A 21,935-nucleotide genomic window follows, 5' to 3' on the forward strand; every position below is an offset into this window, starting at 1 on the left:
ACCTGAAAGCGCATCCCTTTCCACAGGCAGGGACACTCCCCACTATCCCTGGTGGATCCAACTGGGCCTTGGGCACTGCCAGGGATCCAGGGGCAGCCACAGCAAATCTGGGAATTCCAGCCCAGCCGCTGCCCACCCTCCCAGGACAGAATTCCATCCCAATATCCCACCCATCCCTGCCCTCTGGCACTTTAAACTCTTCCCTCTCCTCATTAACGCCCCAGCCCGAGGCAGATCCCGGTGAAATCCAGGACCTCCCTCACACGCTCCGCACGGAGCTGCATTTTTTTGGCTGGAAACGCTTTTTTCCAAGATTTCCCCAGCTGCAGCCCCTGGGCCTCATTCCCAGCTCCGGCTTTTGTGCAGAGCTCCTGAGCCACAAAGGAGAAGGAGCCGGGAAGGAAGATGGGAACCAGTTTTCCAAACCGGATGGTTTCCCCAAGGAAACATTCCCATCTTTCTGTAAACTGGCGTTTATCACGTTGACTCCCATTCCTGGAGAATCCTGTAAGAACCAGGACAATGGGATGGTTTATTCCCGCCTAATATTCCCATAGTTTGATTTTAAATTTATGCTTTGTAGCTTTTCCCTCTTTTTTGTTTTTTTTTTTTCCCTGGATTTTCTTTGTCCTAAACAAAAAACAAATCCATGGAAATTAAAAATGTGGATGGACAGCGGGATGAGGGGGTTATTTCAGGAATTTTTGTTTCCATAGCTGGGATCCCAGCACTGCCACCTCTCTGGAACAGAGGAATCCATCCATTGGACAATATTCAGATCCCTGGAACTGTCCAAGGCCAGGTTGGAATGAGCTTGGATCCACCTGGGATAGTGGGAGGTGTCCCTGCCCACGGAAATTGTGGAATGGGATGGGATTTAAGGTCCTTCCAACCCAAACCATTGCAGGATTCCATAGGGAATCTGATCAGGATGAATTTGGGATGAAGGGAATTGCTGCTCTGGAGCATTATCCCTGAGGAGGCAAAGCATCCCCACTGCCCTCCCTACAAAAGCCAGGAAAATCCCAACATCTGCTTTTCTCATGGAACAGACAAAAAGGGAGCAGGGAAAGGGAAGGGATCCTCAAATCCCATCCCATTCCCACCCCATTCCATGGGCAGAGACACCTCCCACTGTCCCAGGTGGATCCAGCCTGGCCTTGGGCACTGCCAGGGATCCAGGGGCAGCCCCAGCAAATCTGGGAATTCCAGCCCAGCCAGGAATTCCTTGCCAAGATCCCAGCCCAATCTCCCCTTTCCCAGTGGGAGCCATTCCCTGGCTCCTGTCCCTGCAGGCCTTGTCCCCAGCCCCTCTCCAGCTCTCCTGGAGCCCTGCAGGGACTCTGAGGATTCCCTGGAATTTTCCCTTCTCCAGGGGAACATTCCCAGCTCTCCTGGCTTTTCCTCCCAGCAGAGCTGCTCCATCCCTCTGACCATCCTGGCCTCACCTCTGGATTACTCCCAGATTTTCCATGTCCTTCCAGTGCTGGGATACCCAAGCTGGGGACGGAATTCCTTCAAACCCCCCCCCTCATTCCCTTTGGAATTAATGGAAAACCCAAGGACACAGGGGCAGCCAGCTGGAATTGCCATTTTCCTAAGCAGCAAGCGGGATCATTCCCAAAGGAAAACGCCTCCTTCTGGCTCTATCCGCGTATCCTCATGGACTCAGGTCATTAATTAAGCGATTAATTAATCAAGCAATTATTTAGCAATTAGAAAGGAAGCGATACCTACATGAGGCGGGGCCCGGGAATCCGGGATGTTAATTAGTGCTGAGCTCGTCAAACCCTCGGGAAGCTACAAATTAAAATGATCCGTTATCCAAGGAATTCCGGGAACCGGGATGAACACGCAGCAGCAAAAGCAACAATTAATGGGATTAATCCAAACTAATATTCCCAAACCTGGGGTTTCCCAGGATGAGGCAAATTTGGGATGAGCGCAGGGTTTGATTTCAGGGATGTTCGGCAAACAGCTGGAATGAGGTAGAGGAAAAAATGGGATATTAAAGGGGGAAAATATGGAAAAGCTGTTAGTAATTCCCAGTGGAGAAAAGGCTTTTCCCTGGATACCGTGGGCTGCAAACTCAAGGAGTTATCCCGGAATCCAGGGAAGGATCTGAGCCAGGGGGATCTGGAATGGGATTGGGAATGCTCAGGATCAAAGCCCATGTCCAAGCCCAGCTCATCCTGGGCAAACCAAAACCCAGGATCCCTTCCCTGAGCAGGAAGCAGCAGCGCTGCTCTGGGATTCCAAGGATCCCTTGGAAGTGGAAAAGGGGGGAGGAATGAGAGGTTCTTCCCAGAAAACAGCCAGGTTTGAGGATCAGGCCAGTCCCGACAGCATTCCCGGTTATCCAGCTCAGGCTTGCTCCCAAAACCCTGCTCCGATCCCAGCAGATCCAGACCGGCATCCTTGGGCCAAACTCCACAATTTCCAGGGAAAACATTCCCTGAGGGTCATTTTCCACCAGGATTCACATAGGGAAAACATTCCATAGGGAAAATGTTCCCTGAGGATCATTTTCCACCAGGATTCCCTCGTGGCTCTGGGAACTGGGAACCAGCTCCGTTCCAGCTGGTTTATCCATGAGCAGACAGAACAAATCCCATGGAGCTTTGGAACTCCTTCCCGAGCCTCCTTCCATGGGGATGAACCCTTGGAAAACACCAGGAGCAGAGCAGGGAGGACAAGGCCTGATCCAGCGGCCTCTTCCACAAATTCCACCTTTCCAAAACCCCGCTCCATGTCCTTATCCCAAAGAACCAACCAAGACAGGATTAGCTGGGAAAAATCGCTTTTCCATGATTTTTTTAGGATTTTCCTGGCTTTGGGTGATCGAGATGTGGTTCCCGTGCACTTAAACTGGTTTTAAACTCCAACTGAACTCCTGATCCTGCTCAGATGAGACGGATAACGCGCTCCCAAACCTTGGAGCAGAGGGATTTCACCTCTGGTTGTTTTCCCGATTTTCCAGGGAAAGCAACAAAGGGATCCTTTGTTCCAACCATCCTTCGGAGCAGGGACCAAAGCCAGGCTTGGCAAGGAGGGAGCAAAACTCCAGAGCCACACACAGAAATGCATCCATGAAAAATCCTGGCTCCCGCTTCCAAAGAGCCCCGAGCACGAGCTGCTGGCCTGGGATCCGTCCCTGTTCCTGGGAAAGCGGAGCGGGATGGTCCCTGTGGGCCGGGATTGCTCCTTGACCTGCCAAATCTGGCCCGGGATGGGCGGAACGATCCCAATGGTCCATCCACGCCTCAATCCGTGTCCACCTCCAGGAGAGGAGCAGCTTCCAGGGCCAAAATTCCCGGGTGGGAATTTTGGGTTGGCTTTCCAGGGAGAAGCTCCCTCCTTTCCCGAAATAACGGGAAAAACAAGGAAAGAAACAAATGGAGAAGGACGAATCCGGGGTCAAACTGGAAAACTCCATTGGTGGCAGGGGGATTGTTTGGGAAATGGTTTTTCCAGGAAAAAAAATGCCAGAATTTTCCACTTTGGAATGGTTTTGTCACATTCCTCTTCCCTTTTTCCTACTGTTTAAACTCTCCCCTAAATTTGATCCGAGCTTGGAGGATGTTTCCAATAAAATTATCCCAGGGAACAAAGCTCCAGGATTCCAAAACTCCACCTCATTCCTTCTTCTGGAATCTTTGGGATGGATCCCGCATTCCTGGGAGCAGCTCCCAGAGCTCCAGGGGGTATAAAGGGAGGTGAGTCCCTGTCCAGAGGTTTTATTCCCAAAGGAAAAAAAAAAAGGGAGCAGGTTTTCCACCAGCATGGCTTTCCATGGATAAATAATGGAAATCTGAGCAGAGGATTGCAGGGATTCGCGGGCACAGCCAATCCCACTCTGGACATCCCAGGGCGTTCCCCTCATCCTGATCACTTGGAAAAATGGGACAAACTGGGAATCCCACCAGTGGGAATGCCCAAGCACTTCCTGCACTGGATCATGGGAAATCCCAGATCCAGGTCATGGAAAACTGGGATTGAGCTCCACATCTCAAGCTGGAATCCCACAGATTCCCACATTATTCCCTCCCAAGTTTTCTCCCAAGTTTCTCTGTCCTGAACTTTAAAAAGGGGGATTTTATTACAAAAAATCCCGTTCCCAAATTCCATGTTTTCATGGAGATGCTCCAGTTACTTCCCTGATAAAAAACGAAGCCCAGCTGTAATTTTTAAGGATAAATCCTTAAATGGGAAGCGAAAAGGAGGGAATGAGGCTGCTTTCCCAATTTCCCAAGGCTCCAATCAGGAGCATTTTCGGGAGCTGCTTTTCCCTTTCCACACTTTACACTGGAGCCAACTTTTCCCAATTCTCCTGTCCCATTCCCAGTGCAGGCTGAAGGATTTCAGGACAAGATCCCAATGGAGCTGTGAATAGGAACACGGAACCATGGAATGATTTGGGTGGGAAGGATCTCAAATCTCATCCCATTCCACATTTTCCATGGGCAGGGACACCTCCCACCGTCCCTGGTTTCTCCAAGCTCCATCCAACCTGACCTTGGACACTTCCAGGGATGAGCACTTGGAATGAGTGGGAATGAGCAGGGCCACATCCACTTTTTTTGGGGGGGGAATTAGCCAAATTCCAGATTCCCAGCTCGACGTGGGACCCAGCTCGAGCTTGGCTTGGGATGCACCACAGATATCCGAAAGCACCAGAAAATCCTTGGGAATAGAAACCCCCAGGAGCCACCAAGGATGTGGATAAAGAGCAGGATCCATGCCCAAGTTGGACATCTTGGATTCAGCAGTTCCTCCATCCCTGGAATTGCTCAAGGCCAGGGAAACTGAGGCAGGGAACACCTGGAAAGCTGATTCCTTCCAGAAACTCCAGCTTTTCCAGCCCTGTGGCACCCGGGAATAGGGAGAAGGGAAATTCCAGCCCTTAATATCCCGCCAAGGGACGGGAGACTGGGACAAGCTCCACCAAACATTCCTGACACCATTCCCAGCTGCTCCAGAGGCACCGGGATCACCTCGGGAGCCGCGCACCCCACTCACAGCTCAGCACAGGTCTGTCCCAAAGATTCCTTCTGCTGGAGAAGGAATCCGAGGACTGCGGATACAGGAAGTTTCTGGAAGAGTGGAAGCTCGAGGGGTGTGTCCATCCTGATCTATTCCCAAGGGAATGCTGAGAGCCCTCAAAATCATTGGAACGGCACCAATGCCCATTCCCACCACCATGGATTTGGGATTGGGGATTCCACAATCCCAGTCCAGCAAAATTCCTGCAAACCAGGAGCCAAACTGGGAAAAGGAGACCCGGCCATGGAGCGAGGACAGCGGAGCCTCAGGGAATTTTTGCTTTCCTTGGGAAGAACCTGGCATGGATTTCTCTCCATCAGGAGAGCAAATCCAGTCCCTCATTCCCAAGAGAGGGAATGAGGAGGAGTTTGGGGTTGTGCAGGTGAAGAGAGGAAGGAAAAACACGTGAAAGTTGGAAAAGGATGGAACCAAGCGGATCCAGCCTCACGCTGGCACCTTGGATCCACCCTCACCACATCCACCGGAGCACGGAAAGAATGCGGGATCTTCCCAGCGCGTTTTCCGTACCTGGATGGGGATCAGGGGCTCTTTGTCATCGATGTCGATGAGGACGTCGTCCCTGGGCGTGAGGCTGACGTCATCTGCAACCGGAGCGGGGCAGCGCTGTGATCCCAGGGTTTGGGAATCCCAGAGCCCAGAAACCGTGGGATTGACCTCCAGGAGTGATCCCGGTTTCTCCCAGACCCCACCTCCATGATCCCAATCTCACCCGGACCCCTCAGAGCATCCAAAGTTCATCTCCACGATCCCAAACTCATCCCAGACATTTCCCACCATCCAAAGTTCATCTCCACGATCCCAACATCTCCCAGACCCTTCCCACCACATGAAGTTCATCCCCACGATCCCAACATCTCCCAGACCCTTCCCACCACATGAAGTTCATCCCCACGATCCCAAACTCATCCCAGACCCTTCCCACCATCCAAAGTTCTTCTCCATGATCCCAAACTCATCCCAGACACTTCCCATCGCACAAAGCTCATGTCCATGATCCCAAACTCATCCAGACTTTTCTCACCACCCAAAGCTCATCTCCAAGATCCCAATCCCACAATCCCCATCCCATCCAGGACTCCAAGGAGTCAGGAGAGGGGCTTGGGACAAGGACATGGAGTGCCAGGACAAGGGGGAATGGATTGAACTGAAGGAGGGGAGATTTCAATGGAATATTGGGAAGGAATTCCTGGCTGGGAGGGTGGGCAGGGGCTGGGCTGGAATTCCCAGATTTGCTGGGGCTGCCCCTGGATCCCTGGCAGTGCCCAAGGCCAGGCTGGACACTGGGGCTTGGATCCACCTGGGACAGTGGGAGGTGTCCCTGCCCATGGATGGGGTGGGAACGGGATCATCTTTAAGTTCCCTCCCAACCCAACCATCCCATGACTCCATGAGGGACACAAATCCCAACATTCCCACATACCTGGCTGCTCCTGGGGCGCCCCCGTGTCCTGCCGGGAGGGATCCCAGTAGAATTCCTGGAGGGAGCGGATCGTGCACTGTCCCACCACGGGTCTCCGGCCGAAGGGGCGGTTGTCGATGATCTTCAGGATGATGGGGGGGCTGTAGAGGCTCTCCTTGGGCAGACGCTGCGGAAAGAGGGAAGGGAAGATGGAATGAGGCCGGAAAGGGAGGGCAGAGGTTCTGCACCATCCCCAAAAAACCAAGGGCAGAAGGAACTTCACCAGAAGAACCATTTTTATGGAATTTCGAGGTCCTTGACCAGAAGAACTAATTTTATGACACTTCCACATGGTCCATTTTTACAGGGTTTTAAGATCTTTCACCAGATCCTTTTTTTTTGGAATTTTGAGGTCCTTCACCATAAAATCCATTTTTACAGGACTGTCCTTGACAAGATCCACTTTTATGGGACTTCAAGGTCCTTCAGCACAAGATCTGCTTTTATGGGATTTTGAGGTCCTTCACCACAAGATCCAATTTTATGGGACCTCCAGGTCCTTCACCACAAGATCCAATTTTATGGGACCTCCAAACCCTTCAAATGATTTATTTTTATGGGACTTTGAGGTTCTTCACAAAATATATATTTTATGGGGCTTTGAGGTCCTCCACTACAAGATCCATTTTTAGGGGACTTTAAGGTCCTTCACCACAAGATCCAATTTTATTGGACCTCCAGGTCCTTTGGAACAAGATCCCTTTTTATGGGTCTTTGAGGTCCTTCACAAGACACATTTTTATGGAACTTTGAGGTCCTTCACCCTAAGATCCATTTTTACAGGACCTCCAGGCCCTTCACAAGGTCCACCTTTATGTGACTTTGAGGTCCTTCACCAGCTCCCTTTTTTACAGGATTTTAAGGAACTTCACCCCATTTTTGAGGACCTCCCATTGCCCCTGCATCGCCCCAGTCCCGCTGGGACCTCACCACTTCCATGAAGAGCACGCAGACATCGAAGTTGGGGTTCTTCTTGACGTTCTTGATGACGCCGGACTGGACGCGCTGCCCCCCGCACTCCACCAGCAGGCTGGGCGAGGTCACGCTAGCCAGCTGGAAGCTCTTGAGGTTCCTCAGGCCCCAGGCCAGGATCTGTGGGATGAGGGGACACCAAATCCTGAGGCAAAGCTCTGCTCCCAGGCTTCCATGGAGCTCCTCGGCAGTGGAGGAGAACCCGGAGGTCAGGCCCAACCATGCAGGACAAGCAGTGGTGAGAATTGTGGAATCCTTGAGGTTGGAAAAGACCTCCAAGGTCACTGATTTCAACCCGTGACCGATCCCCACCTTGGCACCAGGATTTCCTTGGACACTTCCAGGGGGATGGGAATTGCAAAGCTCCCTGGGCATTTCCAATGCCTGACCACCCTTTCCATGAGGAAATTCCTCCTGATATCCAACCTGAACTTCATCCTTATCCCACCCTCATTCTCTGAGTTTCATCCTTATCCCATTCCTTGTTCCCTGAACTTCATCCTTATCCCTATCCTATCCCTCGTTCCCTGAACTTCATCCTTACCCCATCCCTTGTTCCCTGACCTTCATCCTTATCCTTCTCCCATTCTTAATTCCCTGAACTTCATCCTTATCCCATGCCCCCTCCCCTGAACTACATCCTTATCCAGTCCCTTGTTCCCTGAACTTCATCCTCATCCCACCCCTCATTCCCTGAACTTCATCCTTATCCCATCCTTCATTCCCCAAACTTCATCCTTACCCCATCCCTTGTTCCCTGACCTTCATCCTTATCCCATCCCTGCTTCCCTGGGAGCAGACCCCAACACCCTCAGCTCCCCCTTCCTGTCAGGGAATTGTGAGGAGCCAGAAGTTCCCCCGGAGCCTCTTTTTTTTTTTTTTTTTTTTTTCCCAGAATCCCAACCCAGAATCCATCTTGGATCCCATTCCCGGCGGTCGTTCCCAGACCCGCGGCTCACCTCGATGGCCGTGCGCTGCAGGACGGGTTTGATTCCCTGCGGGACCATGTAAACGTTGGGCTCCCGCTGCGGCGGCGGGTAGGGAAGGTCAGAATCCGCGGACTGCGGGAGCGGAGAGGGAAAGGAAAACGTCAGGAAGCGCCAGGATGGGACATCCAACCCCTTTCCAGGCTGGATCCACCCGGAATCTCCGTCCTCGCCAAAATTATCTCTCCCAGGAAATCCAAGACAGCCAGAGGAGAGAGGGGAGGAATGGCAGGATGGAGGTGCCGGAAAAGTGGTTCCACCTCTTTAATCCATCCTGGAGAAGATCCAGCATTTCCTGAGCTTTTCCCAGGGATCTGCCCTCCAAGGTTAGACCTTTTTTAGGGAATGATGGGGTGGAACCGCCTCTATCCCACCCTGGGATCACGGTGGGATGAGGAAAGGGATGAAGCAGCAGCGGCGGGTTTGTAGTTGAGCGATTCCCAAAAAATTTAGTGGGAGCAGCACCGTGGGATGGGGGATTGGCAATGCCTCTGGATCTGGGAAGGGGCTGTGGTTCATCCCACACTTCATGGATAATCCAGAAATCCATGGGACAGGCTCGGGTGAAACCACCTGGGAATTCCATTGAGATCATCCCAAACCTGGGAGGCAGCCGAGGAATTCCCAATTTGCCTTTCCGGAGGAGGAGAGTGGGAGCCAGAATTCCTCCCTTTTTCTTTTCCTGCATCTCCCAGAGCCCCCAGAAAGGCCGGAATGAAAGCAAAACCTCTGGAAATCCTCCCCAGGAGCATGGAATTCTCTCCCAGATGGAATTTTATTGGATTCAATGACGTGTGGGCGTGTTTTAATTACGGGATTGGGTGAGGGATTGGTTCTCCAAAGGGATTTTCCACATGGAATCATGGAATGGTTGGGGTTGGAAAGGGCCCTAAGGATCATCCAATTCCAACCCTCCTTCCTATAAAATTCCAAGCTTTAATTTTCCTTGGGAATTGCTGGCTCCTGAGTCCAGCTGCTTGTTAGAAGGAGGTTTTCGGGAATTCCATGTGGGAAGAAGCGCCTGGGATTCCCACATGGAGCAGCCACTCCTCCATCCCATGATCCACGTGCTCCCAGCATGGGTTAGTGCTGGCAGGGAATGGGAATTTTATCTGGGATAAACCGAAGGAGAAGGGAGAGCTGCAGAGAATTCCCACATTCCCCGGGTTACCTCTGAAAATCTAATTCCCAAAAAAAAACTCATTTCAGGCTGCTCAAGCCCGAAATCATGGAATGGTTTGGGTTGGAAGGGATTTTAGAGATCAATCCTTCAGCAAATCCAGCGGGAAATCCTTGGGAAAGACCTCCTGCCCCATCCATCCCCTCCAGGATCAACGTGGATTTTAACCCTGCATCATTCCAGGTTTTTTTTTTTTCCTTATCCCTTCCGGCTGCTCTCCCAGTGATTTTCCAGGCGTTCTTCTGGATTCCAGCTGAATGTCAGAGGACGGAATGTTGGAATGGATGGGAATGAGCAGGGAATGCTGGGGATGAGATGGGAGCAGGAAGGGATCGGGATGGGAGTGGGAAAAGGCAATTCCCAGACAAAGCCAGCTGGAGGAAGGCAAATCCATGAAAATCCTGCTGGGAGCCGGGATGGGTTGAACAAGGATAAATCCGAGGGAATCCAGGTGGCAGGGAGCTCTGGAGATTCTGGAGATCACGGATTCCAACCCGGATCTGGATCCAGGATCAGCGAAAATCAACATGGATGAGGCCAAAAAAAAAAAAAAAAGGCTGGAAAAGAGTCCCAGTTCATACGGAAGCTGGGATGCAATCCAAAGATAAATCCCAGAGCTCAGTGGGAATTTAGCCCCAAAAGGCCATTCCCCAAAAAAAAAAAAAATGGATAAGGATGGAGCCAGCCTGGTCCTTCAGGAGCATCCATGGGGCACCGGAGGCCCCGGCTGGCACCAATCCTTGGGGATGCAGCCTCAGGAATTTTGTCGGGATGGGGTTCCTGCAATCCTGCTCTCCCTGAAAGGCTCTGACGGGATTTGCTTGGATTCTGGGAAAAGGGAAGGAAAGGGAGGAGAGCGATACCCATTGGAGGAGCCCCTCTGAGAACAGGGCAGGGATGCAGAGCTGTGGAATGCCCCATCCCAGGATTCCGGCGGCGGGAAGAAATGGAGGGAAAAAAGAGGAGAGAGATGATTATGGACAATGCGGAATAGCAGGATGAGCTCCCAGGAAAGGTGGCTTGGGTGGGGAAAAAAAAATCTTGTGAAAATGTGTTTATCCCATCCAATCCAACCTTTCCCAGGAATGTGGCTCGGGTCTTTCCCAGCTCATCTCCCGAATTTCGGGATTAATGGCTCCGAGGGCCACCACAACATTCCAAGAGCTGCTCCCTTTCCCTGCCTGGGGTTTTCAAGATCCCAACTCCGCCTTTTGGTTCAGCCTGGGATTGGCTCCATGGGATGCACAAGGATAAAGTCCTGGCATTCTGGGTGTGGAATCAGAATCACGGGAATGATGGAATCACGGAACAGTTTCTGTTGGAAAACTCATCCCATTCCATGGGCGGGGAACCTTCCACCATCCCAGGTTGCTCCAAGCCCCATCCAACCTATCCCTGAATTTTTTCCCAGGACGAGGGATGAAAATTTCCTTCGGCACAACCGGAACAGCCCAGCACATCCTCGATTCACGGCAAATTCCCTATGGAAAGTTTGGAATTGGGATCTCCCGAGGACAGCCCAGCATTCCAGCTCTGGCACGCTCGGGTTGAAAGGATGGGGCACCTCATTCCAGAGGGGAAATGGATCCCAACATTCCCGGCCATGAGGAAGAGCCCATCTGGCCAGAGGTCTCTCACATTCCCAAAATCCTGATGCTCCCGACTTGACCCATCAAGGAAAAAGAGGATTTCCCAAGGAAACAAATCTGAACAATTCCAAGATGAAAATAAGGAATTCCCAAAGACTCACCTCATCCAGGCTGGAGGAGAGCTCGCTCTGGAAGAGAGGAGGAGATGACGGAATTAGAGGAATTCTCATCCCTAAGCCCATCCCAAGGTTTATAATTGCAGCTGACATCCAAAGGGAATCATGGAATGGTTTGGGGAGGAAAAATCCTTAAATCCCACCCAGGGTGGGATCCCATCCCTCCCACCGTCCCAGGTGGACCCAGCCTGGCCTTGGGCACTGCCAGGGATCCAGGGGCAGCCCCAGCAAATCTGGGAATTCCAGCCCAGGCAGGAATTCCTTGCCAAGATCCCAGCCCAATCTCCCCTTTCCCAGTGGGAGCCATTCCCTGGCTCCTGTCCCTGCAGGCCTTGTCCCCAGCCCCTCTCCAGCTCTCCTGGAGCCCCTGCAGGGACTCTGAGCATTCCCTGGATTTTTCCCTTCCCCAGGAGAACATTCCCAGCTCTCCCAGCCTGGCCCCAGAGCCTTTGCAGCATCTCCATGGGATCCTCTGGATCCTGGAATGGGATAAATTCCTTCCCGTGTCAGGAAGGAGCTGCCCCACTCCCAGTTTTCCTTATCAGCTGAGGAAAATCGGAATCTCTGCGCTTTAGGACTCCTCCATCCTAAAAGAATTCCCTAAGACAGGATGGAGGGATTGCTGCAGGGCTGGAAACGGGCTCCAGATCCCTGGGAAAGCTGGGAATGGCGCTGGATTTGCAAGGAGGACTCGGGAATTACCTCAAATCCAGGGATGTGATGAACAGCCGGCTGCAGGGAGAGAACACAATTCCCATTAACATTCCCACTGCTAATTCCTCTCTTTCCAGGAAGGAAACTGCAGCCCCTTTCCATTTCCAGCTCTAACAATCCTGGATTCTCATCCAGCCGGGAAGTACCAAATCCACCCGGATGATTCCCACTGGGATCAAACAGTTCCTCTGGGAGAAAATCTCATTCCAAGGCTCTTCCAAGGCCTTTCCCACCCAGTTCTGAGGGAATGAGGAACAGGAAGAGGCCACGTGTGGATATTTGGGGCCTTTCCTGGTGTTTGGGCTGGGATTTCCAGGGAAAAGGGAATTGTGGGATTCCCATTCCCAGATAAAGCTCAGGGCTGGGAAGGAAGAGGGGGATACAGGGACTGAGCTTTCCAATCCATCCCTTTTTCCTGGCACATCTGGGATGCAGCCATTGGAAAAGCTGGAGTGGTTTCTGGTCTCCTAAACCCCCTCCAGAAATAATTCCAAGGAAAGGGCAGCATTCCTTATGGATTTGGCGATTCCCAGCTCCCTCAATATCCCTGACACCTCCCCAGGACTTGTCCGAGGAGAGAAGGATCCATCCAGCCCATCCCACCTGGAATTCTGCAGTTTTCCATCAGGCCAACCCTAAACCACCTCTTTTCCCACCTGGAAAACCTCATCCTACGGAATTATCCCTCAAAAAAGGGACAAATCCCAAATCCCTCCGGCTCTTGGCAGGCTCCAAAGGCCCCAGTGGAAAACACCAGCACCTGGAAAAGCCGGATCCTGGGGAGGAAGTGGAATTCCGGAGCATTCCGGGCTCAGGGACGGATCTCACCTTTTCCCTCTGGATCAGCTCGAAGGCAGCCAGGAGCTCCCCGACGTTCCGGCCGGATTTGAGGACGGGATGCCAGGAGAGCCGGGGCGAGCGCTCCAGGCTGGGCCGGCAGATGCAGCGTCCCATGAATTCATCCGCGCCCTGGAAAGGGGATTCCAGGGAAACGGGAACCATGGGAGTTGGGATCATCCTTCCCATCCCTTTTCCCAGAGAAATCCATCATCCCCCCGCCCCTCCGATCATCAGCAAGGGATGATCCCATTATGGGATCAGGGCAGGAAAACGAATGGGATCGGTGCTCATAGAGCCTCCAGTTTTCCAACTCCTCCCTGGAATTCCCAAGGCTGGAAAAGCACCTTTTTAGGAGAAAAACACCTTTTTTAGGAATTCCTATCCCAGGTTTTCCAGAGAAGGAACTCAAAGCCTTTGTCATCTCCTAAAAATCCCATTCCCTGCTCTGCACTGGGATCTTTGGAATCTTTCCTGCCGGGAAGGAGCAGGAGAGAGGGAAAAATATTTCTGAGATATTCCCAAGCCCTTCCCAAGGTGTATTTCCAAGTGTTTTTCCACAGAATTCCCTCCTGCACTTAGGTTTTTCCAGGTTGGTTTTTCTTCCCAGCCTGGTTTTTCTGGGAAAAACCTCGAGTTCCTGCCACCAACCCCTGCGAATTCCATAATTCCAGGTCCTTTGGACACCACAAACAGCAGAGGGCACTCCCCTAATTCCACAACGCCTTCCAACTTTATCCCAAGGTTTTTCCATGAGGAAATTCCGTTTATTTTCCCACTTTAAATGACAATGAGGAAGCCCAGTGAATGGGGACCTCAAGGACACCACAGGATTTTCCCTGGGACTTTCCCCCTCTGGAATGTCCACCCCGGAGCCCAAACACCGCCCAGAGATGCTGGACATCACATTCCAGAGGCTGGGAATTCCCGGCGGGAACCGCCACACTCACGTAGGTGTCGTGGTCATAGATTTCCACCAGGATGTTGGGAGGGGACTCGGCCACGTCCTGAGCATTCCCGAAAATCTCGATCTCGTAGAAGATCAGGGTCTGATCCCAGGTGGGATTCAGGGTGTTCTTCTCCACCACCGTCTTCTGGCTCTGGTGCAGGAAGGACACGATGGCGTAGGGATCTGCGGGAATGGGATTCAAGGATTTGGGATTCAGGGGTGGATCCCGGCTCCGGCTCTTCCCGGAATCCCGAGCTCCATCCGGAACTGGCTCCCAAAGAATTTGGGATTTCTCAGCTCGCTCCATCTCATCTTGAGTTCCCTCGGGGTCTTGCTTGAGGAGAAAGGAGCTGCCCAGTCTCTCCCACCTGGAATTTGGCATTCCAAGCCCAAACCGCCCTGTTTTCCAGGTGGCTTTCCAGCTGGAAAGGCTCAGTCTGAGAGTTGGGATTGTTCGGAAGATCCAGGGAAATCTTGGAGCCACTTCCGGGGCCTAAAGGGACTCCAGGAGAGCTGGAGAGGGATTTGGGATAAGGGAAGGAGGGACAGGAGCCAGGGAATGGCTCCCGCTGGGAAATGGGAGATTGGGCTGGGATCTTGGCAAGGAATTCCTGACTGGGAGGTAGAGGAGAATCCCACACCCCCCTGGATTCAGATCCCAGGAATATTCCACAAATCCATGAGTGCAGATGCCAAGATTATCCCACACCCATGGATTCAGATACAAGGAAGACCCCACACACATCCCTGGATTCAGATCCCAGAACTATCCCACATCCTTGGTTTCAGCTCCCAGGATGATCCCACAAACCACTGGACTGAGATCCCAGGATGATCCCACACCCCCTGGAAGCAGGGCCAGCTGATCCCAGCAGCATTCCCCCTTTTCCCCCCGCTTTTCCAAGGAATTGGGGCACCGGGGGCTAGATTTCCCCCTCCATCCAGACTTAACAATCCAGGACCACTCAGACATTCCCAACAACCCACTCTGGGAAGAGCCTTTCCCACTTTTCCTCAGCCAAATCCTTCACAATAAACAAAAACCCCTGGATTTGGAGTTGCTTTTCCTTTTTTTTTTTTTTCCCATTTTTCCCTCCCTTCTCCTCCTTTCTTTTTTTTTTTTTTTTTTTTTTTTATGGAAGCCTCTCTAAAGCCCCTTTGTTGGGAGCAGGGAATGTTTATTTTTCCAACTGCTGAGCCCCTTTAATGAACTCCTTTATTCCCGGCAGCGGGAATCACAATCCCACATTGTGGAACATTGCTGCTCGTGTTGTCCTTGGCCGGGATTTTTCCAAAGGAAAACGATTCCGGACTCCCCTCCCGGGCCATGAGCTCACCTCGCTCCCACCTCCTCATCCCAACAAGGAGCCTTTTGTGGGAATTCCAGGTGGGAACAGGCACTGGGGGATTTTTATTTTTTTTTGGATGCTCTGGGGTGTTTATTCCCTAAAAATCACATTATTCCAACCACTGGGAAAAGCAGGATTCCCTCGGGATCACGGTCCAGCTGCTTCCCCAGTTTTGGGACTGATCCTGTTTCACATCATTCCTGGGATGTGTTGTCCCAAGTGGGGTTGAAATCCCAGAATTTGGAGGGAAATCCCACCCAAGTCCTTCCATAAATTCTCGCGGGAATCGAGCAGGGATAGCCCTGGAGGGATGTTGGATCTCTTTTCCTGGGATTTGGGACATTCCACATTATTCCAGCTCTGATCCAGAGGAGGCGACATTCCCTTTTCCCGCTTTTCCAGCTCCGAAGCATTAATGGGAATACCTGGCTGGGATGGCCCAGCCTCCAGGGATGAGAATGTGGGATTTTCCGGCATTCCATCCCCCCTCAACCACATTCCAAAGGGATGTTCCACCTGCATCCAACCATCCAAGCACCTCCAGCATGGAAATCCCATGGATAAAAGGATTTCTCCGATTCTGGCTTCTTTCTTATCCCAAAAAACCCCAGCGTGGGAAGTCCCGACCACACCAGCACAATCCTGGGAATTTCAGAAATCCCTGGAGTTATGCTGGGAAAGGGTGGAGGAGCAGGACGTGGAAAACCCCTCCACAAAGGCCAGCCCCTGTTTTCCACCTGGATTCCCTTTTTTCCACGGAAATCCCCTTCCTAAATCCCAAATGCCAGGGACTGCTGGCCCCCTGTGCAGCTGGGAGGAGGGGGATGCTAAGGAATTATGGAATCATGGAATCCCAGACTGTTTTGAGATGGAAGGAAACCTAGGGATCATCCAGATCCAACCCCATGGGCTGGGAACCTTCCACTGGATCAAATCCAACAAGGAATTTCCTGAGGATGCTGGAGAAGAAGGGGCTGGATTGTGCTGAGGTCCTGATAAAATCCCGTCACCCTCCAGAATTTTCCCTGGGCACATCCCATGGAAGTTTCTCCCTATGCTCCATCATATCCAGCATGGCGAGCGAAAGGCTCCAGAGATTCCTTGGAGCCCATTCCAGGCCTGCAGGGGCTCCAGGAGAGCTGGAGAGGGGCTGGGGACAAGGCCTGCAGGGACAGGAGCCAGGGAATGGCTCCCACTGGGAAAGGGGAGATTGGGCTGGGATCTTGGCAAGGAATTCCTGCCTGGGCTGGAATTCCCAGCTTTGCTGGGGCTGTCCCTGGATCCCTGGCAGTGCCCAAGGCCAGGCTGGACACTGGGGCTTGGATCCAGCTGGGATCAGGGAAGGTGGCCCTGCCCATGGATGGTCCCCCTCTGTTACCACAGTTCCATCCCGGTGTAGATCCGGACTCACCGGAGAAGCTGTCCTTGTCCATGGCAATGAGATCCCGCGCCTGGTACAGGTAACAGCGCAGGTGGAATCTGTTCCCGGCTGCCGGAAGAACGGGAAACATGGAAAAGATCCCAGGGAGATTCCAACATTCCTCATCTCCCATCTGAGAGAATCCCGGCTTAATCCCCCCAGGATATCCCCAGCTCCAATCCTGGAGCCTCTGGATGTTCCCATAAGCACCATCCTCCTGTCCACCCTTTTTCCATCTTTATTTTTCCATCTTTTTTCTGGGAAAAGGATGGGAAATGCCCTTCCTGCTCCCCTGGGGTCCTTACAGTCAAAAATGCAGGAGATCGTGGGTCTGTTGACTCCGAAACTCAGGGTGGACGCGGATTTTCCGTCGGATTTTCCATCGTCGCTCTTGTCGTCCGTCACTCCTCCCTGCAAGAAAACAATGGAAAGTCAGGAATGCCGGGATCACCTCCAGAGCGAGGATTCCCCACGGGATGGAATTCTCTGGGGTGTCCAAGAGGAGTCTGAGCTTCCAGCGTTCCCCAGAATCCTAAAATTTAGGTTGGAAAAGCTCTTGGAGATTCCCGAGTTCTCCTAATTCCCCATTAGGCCTTGGAATATTTGTGGGAAAAGGAGCGATTTCCAAGGCTGAGGATTTCCCATTTGCAGATCCCATGGGCAAAAGGGGAATAGGAACAATCCCGCCGGGAGTTCTGGGGGTGAGAGGCAGCTGGGAATCCCCCGAGCTGGGAACAGCTCATGGAAAACACCACGGAGCCGCTTTGATCCCAAAGGGATCGAGTCTGGATTGGAGGGAAAGACAGAGCAAGGAAAAACGGCGGGGCGGGGGGGGGAAAAGCCAATCAGGAGAGGAAAAAATTCCATAAAAACACAGAATGGGAGCTTTGTGCTGCTTTGGCTCTCATGGAATCATTGGAAAAGGAGCGGATTGGGAAATCCAGAGTGTGGAGAAAGTCGGGAACAAAGAGGGAAAGCAGGGAACAAACAGGGCGGATAACGGGACAAGGGGAAACAGACAACGAGCAGCCGATAACATTCCCAGGCAGAAATTTGGGAATGGGAGAAGCCGTTCCCTACCAGAGCCCCTTCCAAGGCAAAGACAGCGGCGGGGCCGGTGCGCTCCAGAGGCTCCATCCGGCGTCTCCAGCGGCGCCGGCGGAAGGAGTCGGAGCGGCGCTGCTGGAGGTGGAAGCGCCAGCCGAAGAGGGAAGCGTATTCCCAACCATCCCCATCCAGCTCCTCCTGCTTGTGCTGCCAGACAGGGATCGCGGCGATCAGGTTTTCCAGGATTCACCCAAAAATGCTGGGTTTAGGTTTTTCGGGATGTTGTTGGATATGGTTGTTCCACCCCAGGTTTTCCCCGTGTCTCCCCCAGGTTGGAATAATGGAATGGAGTCATGGAATTGTTTGGAGAATCATAGGAATATTCTGGCTGGGAAAGATCTCTGAGGTCATTTGGTTTCAGTTGGGAAAGGCCCCGGAGATTGTCATGGAATCATGGAATTATGGTTTGGGATGGAAGGGACTTTAAAGCTCAGCCACTTCCAGGGACATTTCCCACCATCCCAGGCTGCTCCAAGCCCCAATGTCCAACCTGGCCTTGGGCACTGCCAGGGATCCAGGGGCAGCCCCAGCAAATCTGGGAATTCCAGCCCAGGCAGGAATTCCTTGCCAAGATCCCAGCCCAATCTCCCCTTTCCCAGTGGGAGCCATTCCCTGGCTCCTGTCCCTGCAGGCCTTGTCCCCAGCCCCTCTCCAGCTCTCCTGGAGCCCCTGCAGGGATTTGAAATATTCCCTGGATTTTTCCCTTCTCCAGGGGAACATTCCCAGCTCTCCCAGCCGGACTGCAGAATTCTGGAATGGTTTGGGTGGGAATGGGGCCTTAAATCCCATCCCATTCCCACCCCATTCCATGTTCAGGGACACCTCCCCTATCCCAGGTTGCTCCAAGCCCCCATGTCCAACCTGGCCTTGGGCACTTCCCAGGATGGAGCTGGATTCTCCCAATCCAACCATTACCACTGCTGGACCCACCCTGGGAATGCAGCCCTACACCAATCCCTGGGATGAATCCCACTTGGAGCAGGATCGCTGGGCTGGGACCAGACCCTGCCCAGGCCTGTGGAGCTCCAGCAGCTCCGCTTCCCATCCCGCTTTTCCCTTTGCCATCATCCCCACCCCTCCCATGGCTCTGCCGCCTCTGGAATTTCTCCCTGGATCATCCACCCCAAGCCCTGGAAGGTTTTTCTCCCGCAGAAAATGGGGTGGCAGTGGCTACAGTTATCCCGAAAATTTTCTGGGAAGGGGAGACAAGCGGCCTTGGGAAGCGGCGGGGAGGACCGAGGAGTGGAAGCGGCGTTCCCGGTCCAATGGCACCATCTAGAGGGAAGCGGGATAGGGACAGGCTGGGGACACCGGCCCTCCCCCATTTCCCACACTCCCGGGCTTCCCTGGATGTCTCCATCCCACCCCACATCCCAGTCAATCCCTCCGGAATGTTCTCCACCCTGGGAATGTGGCGTTTTCCACCGGAAACGCGGGATGAGCCCCCCTCAATCTCCAAGGAAAAGCGGATCCTGCCAAAGCCGGGCACCCACCGGGAGGGACAGGGCCACATCCCGATCCGGTGGCAGCTTTTCCCGGCCAATCTCACCTTTCTTATGGCCTCCATGTGCTCCAGGTCGCGCCGGCGGAGCCGCACCCAGCGCCGGCGCCGGTGGGTGTGGAACATCTTCTCCGCCGGCACCCAGGCCTTGGGCTTGCGCTCCGGCGGGATCGTGATCCCGTATTCCCAGCCTTGGGAAGAAGGGAATACCTGGTGGAGGTGGGAGAAGAGCCTCCCTCCCCACACCTTGGTGCTCTCACCAGGAATTTCCAATGGTGAAGGTGTGGCTGAATCCAGGAAAATTCCCCAGTTGGATTTCCCTCCTTACGGCACAATCCATCCCTCTGGAATGCCCAGGGATGGACCCATGGTGTCCTTGGCTCCAAATCCCACCCCGGGGACTCTTCCCTCACTCCCTCCAGCCATTCCAACCCCCGGGACCATCCCAGCACTCTCCAGGCTGGCGTTTTCCATTTCTTGTCCACCAGGATCTTCCCAGATTATCCCAGCACCGCCTTTGGGAATTCCCATCCCACAGCTCCCGGCAGAGACAAATGAAAAGGATCCCCCAGAGCCTGATCCCTCCTCCTGATCCAGTTCCCACAGCCAGGGGAAGGTTTTCATCCACAGACCATGGAAAGAAATCCCAAAGTTTCCAAATCCCGGATCCCAAAATTCCAGGATCCCAAAATTCCCAAATCACAGATCCCAAAATCCCAGGATCCCAAAGTTCCCAAATCCCGGATCCCAAAGTTCCATCTTTCATACCTTTCTCATCCACAGCCCTGTTGAGATCCGTGTCCCATTCCACATCTTCCCACTTCCAGCCTGGAGGACACTCGATCTCATCCTTGGGCAGGACCTTCTCCCCGTTCTGTGGGACACAGGGAATTCTCACCCAAACCGACCCCTAAATTTCCCCCTGGGATTCCAGCCCGGCTCCCGGAATTCCCAGTTTTCCCTCACCACGTCCGTGTAGGAATCGGTCATGTGGATCCACTGCCCTCCGGGAAGCCGGACCTGGTTCTCAAACACCTCCTCCACAAAGCTCAGGTGCCCGGCGTCCACGTCGTGCAGCAACCTGAATCCCGGGAACACCCAAAATCAGGGATTCTCCATCCCACCTTCCTCCCGCTCCATCCTCGGCGCTCCCAAATTTCTCCCGCCCCTCCTCAGGAAAAACCCAAACCAGGATGAAAATCCCACCCCAGAGTTCCTCAGTTCTGGAGCGCCCCAAGATTTGGATGAGGGGGAATCACATCCGTGGACACAGATGAGGAGCCACAGGGGCATCCCAGATTTTGGCACCAGATTTTGGGATTCCCGCGAACTCTCAGCAGGAAAGCCCCACTCACGTCTTTTCCGGGCAGATGAACCAATCCCCAGCCCAGGTCCATCCCGCGGAAGGCCGGAAGCTGTCCTTGGGAAGCTTGATCCGGCCGGTGACGTCGGAATATTTGGGATAAGTGAGGCCGGTGGTGCCCCAGTTCCCCACCAGCGCCAGCTTGGTCTGGTTCTCATACTGGCAGAGCCAAGAAAAAGATGGATTTGGGGTCGGAATTACAGAATTCCATAAATAATCCCAGAGAATCCCGTGAATATTCCCAGCAGAGGGACAGATCTGGGAAAAGCCCAACCCATTCCACGGCATCCCAATTTTCCCGTTGTGAGGGACAACACGGCTCCATGACTCATTCCCAACTTTCCCCTCGGCATTCCAGGCTGAGCTGGTGGGAACAGCTCCTCCTTCCCTCAGTTTTTAGGGAATGATGAGGTTTTAGATCCAGCCCATTCCCTATTCCCGCCAGGATGGGGATCCCTTGGGAATGCTCACGGTTTCGGCGAAGACGGAGAGTTTTCCCTCGGCGAATTGGTTGAATTCCTTCTCATCCACGGCCAATCCGAACCAGAGCCGCACCCGGATCTGCGCCGGGATCCGCGGCCCCATCACCTCCTCCTGCGGGTACTGCCAAGGAAAAGCCCCCGGGAAGGGATTAACGGGAATTCTGGGAGGCTGGAAGGGTGGGAATGAAGATCTCTGGATGGGGAAGGTGGGGACATGGAGCAGTCATGGGATAGAGTCAGGAGTGGGTGGAGAGCTTTGGGATCGTGGAATTGAGGTAGGAAAAGACCTTCAGGATCATCCCAATGCCACCATCGACATCCCTAAAATGTGACCCCAGATGACCTTGAGGAGCTTCAAAATTCCAGTGGTCCTGGACAGGATCAGGGAGAGGATCAGGGATAGGATCAGGGACAAGGACAGAGTCACAGAAAGGTCAGGGACAGGGACAAGGACATGGGCAGGGATAGGGAAAAGGACATGGACAAGGTCAGGGACAAGGACAAGGTCAGGAACAGGGAAAAGGTCAGGGACAAGGTCAGGGACAAGGACAGGGAGAAGGACTGGGAGAAGGACAGGGAGGGGACAGGGACAAGTTCAGGAACATGGATAGGAACAAGGACAGGGTCAGGGACAAGGGCAGGGAAAAGGATAAGGACAGGGTCAGGAAAAGAGTCAGGGACAGGGACAAAGTCAGGAACAAGGACAGGGAGAGGGACAGGAACACAGACAAGGTCAAGTGTTTAAGGTCTCTCCCAACCCAAAACTTTCCGTGATTCCATGAAACCG

The 21,935-nt window shown here is 53.2% G+C and overlaps 1 protein-coding gene across 6 annotated transcripts in view; it reads right to left on the reverse strand.

The window, feature by feature from the left end:
* The window catches only part of DYSF (dysferlin), a 72,913-nt gene that overhangs the window by 28,485 nt on the left and 22,493 nt on the right, over positions 1 to 21,935 (reverse strand). For 2 of the 6 annotated variants that reach the window (XM_054514541.1, XM_036381706.2), the window contains exons 25-42: positions 21,138 to 21,269; positions 20,659 to 20,825; positions 20,270 to 20,384; positions 20,072 to 20,177; positions 19,352 to 19,494; positions 17,776 to 17,949; positions 17,001 to 17,106; positions 16,687 to 16,764; positions 13,928 to 14,109; positions 12,969 to 13,109; positions 12,129 to 12,158; positions 11,412 to 11,438; positions 10,525 to 10,566; positions 8,455 to 8,556; positions 7,454 to 7,615; positions 6,485 to 6,650; positions 5,572 to 5,645; positions 1,738 to 1,800 (exon numbers count right to left, since the gene is read on the reverse strand). In XM_054514541.1, coding sequence (XP_054370516.1) covers positions 1,738 to 1,800; positions 5,572 to 5,645; positions 6,485 to 6,650; positions 7,454 to 7,615; positions 8,455 to 8,556; positions 10,525 to 10,566; positions 11,412 to 11,438; positions 12,129 to 12,158; positions 12,969 to 13,109; positions 13,928 to 14,109; positions 16,687 to 16,764; positions 17,001 to 17,106; positions 17,776 to 17,949; positions 19,352 to 19,494; positions 20,072 to 20,177; positions 20,270 to 20,384; positions 20,659 to 20,825; positions 21,138 to 21,269 — 2,010 coding nt within the window. The remainder of the gene's footprint in view (positions 1 to 1,737; positions 1,801 to 5,571; positions 5,646 to 6,484; positions 6,651 to 7,453; positions 7,616 to 8,454; positions 8,557 to 10,524; positions 10,567 to 11,411; positions 11,439 to 12,128; positions 12,159 to 12,968; positions 13,110 to 13,927; positions 14,110 to 16,686; positions 16,765 to 17,000; positions 17,107 to 17,775; positions 17,950 to 19,351; positions 19,495 to 20,071; positions 20,178 to 20,269; positions 20,385 to 20,658; positions 20,826 to 21,137; positions 21,270 to 21,935) is intronic. The other 4 variants (XM_036381704.2, XM_036381705.2, XM_054514543.1 and 1 more) reach the window with 2 other exon arrangements.

Source organism: Molothrus ater, chromosome 4 (genome assembly GCF_012460135.2).
Source record: "Molothrus ater isolate BHLD 08-10-18 breed brown headed cowbird chromosome 4, BPBGC_Mater_1.1, whole genome shotgun sequence".
Classification (NCBI taxonomy): Eukaryota; Metazoa; Chordata; class Aves; order Passeriformes; family Icteridae; genus Molothrus; species Molothrus ater.